This window comes from Patiria miniata, unplaced genomic scaffold, assembly GCF_015706575.1.
Source record: "Patiria miniata isolate m_02_andy unplaced genomic scaffold, ASM1570657v1 HiC_scaffold_7, whole genome shotgun sequence".
Classification (NCBI taxonomy): Eukaryota; Metazoa; Echinodermata; class Asteroidea; order Valvatida; family Asterinidae; genus Patiria; species Patiria miniata.
The window spans coordinates 24,975,682-24,982,489 of NW_024037074.1; the positions used below are offsets into that span (position 1 = coordinate 24,975,682).

At 41.6% G+C, this 6,808-nt stretch overlaps 1 protein-coding gene across 1 annotated transcript; it reads left to right on the plus strand.

Moving 5' to 3' along the window:
- The first annotated feature begins 372 nt into the window (after nt 1-372).
- Nucleotides 373-6,808, plus strand: LOC119746269 (hematopoietic prostaglandin D synthase-like). Its single transcript, XM_038223111.1, has 5 exons — nt 373-888; nt 1,825-1,917; nt 4,069-4,181; nt 5,643-5,750; nt 5,944-6,808. The coding sequence occupies exons 1-5, from the start codon at nt 756-758 to the stop codon at nt 6,154-6,156; spliced, it is 660 nt and encodes a 219-aa protein (XP_038079039.1). The 5' UTR covers nt 373-755; the 3' UTR covers nt 6,157-6,808.

Below are 6,808 nucleotides of genomic sequence, written 5' to 3' on the forward strand. Positions count from 1 at the left end.
GATAGCATGAGTAACTCCAGCGCATATGCTCATCGGGTGCAAAATATATTGTATCCGTTGGTTCAAAATGGCGGATCCCTAACTCCTAAAAAAACAGACTGCACAAAAACCTTTTCCGCAAAGCGCAACAGAAAACTGACTAGTTGTTTTAATTATTATGGGTAAGATTTGGTAACTCCCTGTGATCTGTGTATCAAATAGTACAACAGCTAAATCATTTACGTCCATGCATGCAGGTACGATAGACCTTTATCAGCCCCCTTTCATTGTTGCAGCGGTTTGGATGCAGGTTGCAATGATTTCTCAGACGCTCGCCAGCCGGAGCACAGACCGCTCTATGTAATGAGAGACAACATTGACCTGGGGCCGGGGAGCTGGGGCCCAGCGAGATTTGGCCGGCCAGATCGCTCGTCAGTTTGTACTAACGCACACGGCTCTTTTGGAGTTTATTATAGGCCTATACACGTGAGAACCATTTGATCGTACTGTGACTTTTCACAAAGGTTTTGCCCTCGATAGTGCAGACCGAATTGTGTTGAACTTTGATACTAGAATGAATGACTCTGCAACTAAACCTTCAACTTAAGCTGTTGATTTTGTGGGAAGAATACGTATCACACGATGATTTGCTGAATCACGGATCTCACATACGTTGCCGCCCGTTTTCGTTGTTGGCAGACGACGAGCACTGAGGTTTTTGCTAACAGCCATATTTCAACAGCTTCAAATCATCCATATCCATCCATCCACGTACCATGGTGAAATACGTGCTGCACTACTTCAAGGCCAATGTCCGCGCTGAAAGCATTCGTCTGGCGTTCAAGCTTGGTGGAGTCGACTTCGAAGAGGTGAACTTCGAAATGTCAGAATGGCCGAAACTCAAACCAAGTATGTTCCTTACATTATGGCAATTCTTGAACTGTACGTTTCGAGTCACACTTCCGATCAAAAAGTAGTTTTAGGCAGAAGTGGTGAAAAATACCAAAACAAATACATAAAATGCAATGTCTTCAAAATTTGTTAAAAAATATAATGAAAAACATGTGCGAGTTGATCGAAGCGGTTTATTTTCTGTTAATACCCCCGTGGCTACGGTCCAAGGCACTGTTGAAACACCGGCCTGTATACGCGCTCTTGGTCGTGATTGGTCGCCCAACGGTACAATAACCACGTAGCCCTGAGAGGACGAAAGCAAATTGAAGCTAAGTGTCTTGCTCAAGGACACAAGCACTATGATCCCTGTGTAACTTTAGAGTTCGAACTTCAAAGGCTACCACAGCACACCTAGGCCGCGTTTAACTGTCGCGACATATCCTGACCCTTTTCTCTGACAAGCAGGCGCCCCCCCCCCCCGCCTCCCACCCTCCTCATGACAATTTTCACCCAAGGAATTCGGGCGACTCAAAATGCAGTGCACCACCCAGAGCTTGCATTTTTGGAGACGCGAGGGACATTTGAAATTGTTAGAGTTTTTCCGGTCAGTAGTTTCGTAAGCGTATGATTCGGGAATCCGTTTTCCCTTTTCTGTTCTTTTTATCAATATTGTGTTTTTGTAAGGCGGCAGAACGCTATGCCCCAATCTATAACAAATTAGCTCAAGTTGTCTACTGAAACTTATTCAAACGGGCCATGTTTTGTCGACCGTACACTCGAAAAATAGACTCTCCATGGCAAACTCTTGTGGCGCTTTGCATTGGGCATCGCCCGAATTGCTGGGTACCAGGAAAATTACATAAACATTGTCTTTGGGGGTTGGAGGGGGTAGGCCATGTGGGCAAGGATTGCATGGCTCATTTATTGTAAACGTCTTTTATTTGATTTTAGAATATCCCACTCGGCAAGTACCGGTGTTGGAGGTGGACGGGAAGATGATTGGACAGACTAAGGCCATCCTGCGGTACTTAGCCAAAGAATTCGGTGAGTTTTATCCGTCAACACATTGTCTTATTAGCTCGCTCATAAGGCCAAAAAAAACCCTGCTTCATCTTACCCGACCAACCCTATTTTTGGGCAGCGACCTTAAAAAAACTGATCGGCAAAAAAAAAAAAAAAAAAACCCAAACCAGATGAATAATCCAATTTTAAAAAATTTTGATTCCTTTTCTGTCTTTACAAAACACCTCTCAACAACCTTTTTGCCTCAAAATGCTTGTATTTATTTGTTTGCCTACTTACATTCGCTATTTTTTTTACAAGAAACCTCCGTTGTTTTACAATTTCGCTTCGCGATAACTAGTTCACAATTCGATGTCGCGATGACGATATGAAACGCGTGCATTAATGCTGAATGCAGCGATGACTGGTTCCCGCCGCGTCGCGCATTGAAAGGGCTAAAGAAGGCATGCTGGAAATGAGGTAACCAATCCATTCATGGGCATGGCCGCGGTGCACTTCAGTTGCAGGTCGGATTAGACATCGTAAAAATGCCAAGAAAACACTGATGGAAAAAGAACATTTTTGCAAATTAATACACATAACTTTATCTCTCGGTCTTGTCTGTGTATGTATTTTCCGAGTTCATGGATTTATTTCGAGGTTGTACTACTTGTATTTGGAGTGATACGATGCAGCGTGTTTCCCCGAAATTTGCTTCCGTAAAAACGAGGTTCTTCGCCCCCACACACAGTGCATTACGCACGCTTATACCGCGCGATGTACGGACAGTGTTGGCCAGTTTCCCGTCATGACTAACGTTGTGCATATACATGTATATCGTATAAACGACATGAATTTTCCATTAATTTAAAGATTTATCGACCGTGAATATTTTGACAATAATTAAGATAAATTTTAATCGCTTGTTTGTGGCCATTTTTTGCAAAGCTTTCGTGGTAAGATGGAAATAGTTCAGACAAAAATTCGCATTCAATTTAATACCCCATTCAATCAGCACACAAACAAATTGGCAAAAAAAACCCCATTCCAACCGACCGACCCTATTTTTGAGAGGCATGTAATCGGAAGCAAAACTTTCCTTTTTTGGCCAAAAGGCCAGACCTCTGCCGTGCCAATTCAATTATTCTTCAAGATGTTTGAATTTCATGCGGCAGAGGTTTGACATTTGAAGCAATACTGATTTCCCATGAGATTGTTTAAAAGCTCTTGCGCCATACATAACGGTAGAGCGGTTAGACTTGTTTCTCGCGAGTACGATATCCTTACAAACTTTTTTCTTGTCCAAATGAACCTCTCAGTGGTAAAAACAGTTTATAACGCTTCTAGAAAATTTAATTGCTTCTACATGCATCTTTTGTGGCATAATTAGAGTTTCTGTTCGTCTTTGTTTTCGCGCTTCACTCATAAGTCATATCGCATTAGAATCACGTAAACGGATAGGACGAATCAATCAAGTATAATTAAACTTGCAACGTGGTAAAAGCTAAAATATAGTTTTCCCAGTTAAAAAATGATTGCCAACAGGGATAACAACACGAAAGATTTCGGCAGACTGTCGTGGAAGATACAGTTTATGACGTCATTCAACTAAAAGCACGAACCGTAGAAATATTTCATGTAAATTGACGATTTTTGGTGGTTATAACTTTTCTTAAAGCTGATCTGAAATGGACTCTTCGGAGGTGCTGTCGGCGATCATTACGACTATATGAAAACTAAACTTTAGACAAGTAAAATTTGCTGCTCAATATTTCCCATCAATTGTCTTAGGGCTTGAAACCATCCAAGCCGTCTTCCCTATTGATGACACAATGTCAACATGGAGGCGTACTTGTTTAAACTTGGAGGCAACAATAGCACTGGCTTTACCAAAATGTGTACAATCCCGCTGAAAGAAAAAAAGTTACGATTAACATGTTACGGATATAAAACAGCTGTTGATAACGTTGTAATTTTTTAAGATTATGAACCGATGATATATGGAGATTATTTTTAGAGGTTAGGGGAGTGGCTTTATTGAGGCCAGAGACAATAGAATCAGGCTCGTTGAGAAGTGTTATTGTGATGTTGACCGTCTGCAAAATACCTATTGCAAACAATACTTAAAAAAAAATGATTTTCGTCGGATGTGATGAAGGCTATTTTAAGAAAGGTTGTTTGTTGTCTCTTTAGGGCTTTACGGAAAGACTCCCCTTGAAGCAGCATACATTGACCAGGCTATGGACACAGTGGAGGATATCTGGCCGGAATTCGAGAATATTTTCCGTGTTCCTTTCGCAAGTCAGGTACTAAAGTTTAAACCAGTGTTGGAGCAAAGGCTTTGACCCTCAAGGCCAAGGCTTTGACCCTCAAGGCCAAGGCCAAGGCCAAGGCTTTGACCCTCAAGCCTCGAGGCCAAGGCCAAGGCATAACCCTCAAGGCCAAGGCCAAGGCCCTGTTTTATGAAATGACACATGAGTGACACATGAGTGACACATCATCACGCAAGGGCGGATCCAGAACACAATTTGGGGGGGGGGGGAGGGGCAAGAAATTTGGTCCCCCCCAAAAAAGTGGGTCAAAAAATTACGGCTTGGGCTTCGGGGCCCGCTTAAGGGCCCCGAAAAAAAAAATTGGATTCGAGATGCTCTGTGGTGCGATTTGAGGCAATTTCTGACCATTTTAACCGATGTTTTTTTAGGAAAAGATGGTGGTGTACTCATTGCCTGCCTTTATTACGACGTCACATTAAAAAAAATGGTTTCAGGTTTTTTTTTGGGGGGGGGGGGCATGGCCCCTTTTGGCCCTCCTGGATCCACCCTTATCATCACGAATTGCTCGTTACGAAGAACAACATTTCTTTAATTGCAATCAACATGCTCGCATAGGCCTACACCGTTTTATGACTGCACTGTATCTATTAAAGTATAAGTTCAGGTCTTCAATATGGTTTAACTAAACAAAATAATGATTTACTTCTATATTGACACACAATTCTCCCAAGTGTAACAAAAGGGGGATCCAAGAAACTGATTTGGGAAATTTTTATTTGCTGGCCCAACATGGTCAGAAATATCAGCATTATCTAAAACAGATACATTCAAATCTTTAGCACTTATCAGGGAGACATATACAACCAATCAGATCTATTCCATAGTTATATGCAATTAAAGTGATCATCTCATTAGCCCCACAAGTGTACGGAATATTTTTGCAGCATATCTACTACAATGGTAACAAAATGTGAGGCTACAAAAGTGGAAGTGTGCCCAACACACAAATCTATAGGGTGCTTCCCTCCTCCATGGTAATACGATTAAAATGGTAACAGCAAAATTTCGAACAGATTTGGCCGGCTTTTGCCCTCAAGCCTCGAGGCCAAGGCCAAGGCCCTTAATTCCAGCCTTAAGGCAGCCTTAAGGCCAAGGCCCAGCATCAAGGCACTACATCACTGGTTTAAACGCAGATGAAATCAAGCAGGGGAGGCCGCGGAGCAGGGAATTCGTGTAGTAGGGTCCACTTCCACTTAACATGGCTGGCTTTGCTAAACAAAATAATAATTCAATAAACCGGAAACAGAAAAGAGATGCCGTTACCCAGGCCCATGGTCAAAGCTTTATCCCTGTCCCCCGAAAACAAACAAACAAACACCCCAACAAACAATAATAGGCAAGCAACCAACAAACCAAACATCCGAATGTTTTTGTTTTCAATGATAAGGTTGTATTTGTTTACGAAAACAAATATACAAATTTGTTTAACTTCAGGCCGCGAAAGCAGTAACGTTCTTGAAAGATAAGGTTCCACCCGTCTACGAAGCCTTGGAACGTTTACTCGACCTGGAGCAAGCTGGGGACTTTTTCGTCGGAAACTCGGTAAAATATTTTTTGCTTTAATCAGTTAACCAAACAATATTATTTCTGGCGATGATCCAGGAAATTAATTTATTTCACCGAAACATGGAAGTGCAGTGAATTGCCATTAACAGCAAGCGACACGTGATCAGACCGGTAACCAATCAGAATACTGACAAAAACACGTTTGTAATTTATTCCTTTGTATCTGTAGATCACGGCGGCCGATATCTTTTTCTTTGGCGCGGTTGACGTTGTGAACGCCACGGCCAAGGCATGGGCCAAGGGCGCCAACTCCTTGGAGAAGTACCCGAAGCTTACCGCCCTCATGAGTCGCATTGCCGCCAACCCAAAGATCGCAGCGTGGCTGGCAGTGCAACCAGCCGAAGTTTCGTTTGAGTTAAACCAGGAATATATCCTTGAGTGAGATCAAGCCTGTGCAGTTTGTCAGGCCGTACATGTTTTATTGTGCACAAAAATACGGCCCTCATTGTTGTACGCGCGTAGGTCGGCTAAATGTTTAGAAATGTTCATCTTTGAATTTACATTTGTGGGTTTTTTTCTTTAAGATTGCTGAGGCCCTTTACTTTTTGTTAGATTTTTAACTTACCAATGAAACATCGGATGATCCACTGATCCATGATAAATTGGGGTAAAGTACAAAATGATGATTTATTAGTTTCTGTGTTTTTGCCCTTTGTTTAAGATCCGTGTTTGTCTGATGACGTGTCGCGTATATATCTTTTAAGCCCTTGACTGTTTTTAAATGAAAACATTTAGTTGTATATCACACCAGTTGTGTTTTATGACAATGTATATTTCTCGTCAATATGTGTTCTTCTTGCTTAATATATTCTACATCTATACAAAGACTCCAATTCATTATCTTTCGGTATAACGTCATGACAATGCTTACTATATTCTTCGATTGTGTAGACCGAAGCCGGAAAAGGGATGTGTCGTAAAAAAAATATTGGCTGGGTATTTTCAAAAATGTTATCAAAAATCTAACAGAAACACGCATGCATTGAACAACACGCTTGTGCTTTTGATATAATTCGATTAAATAAATTGTTAAA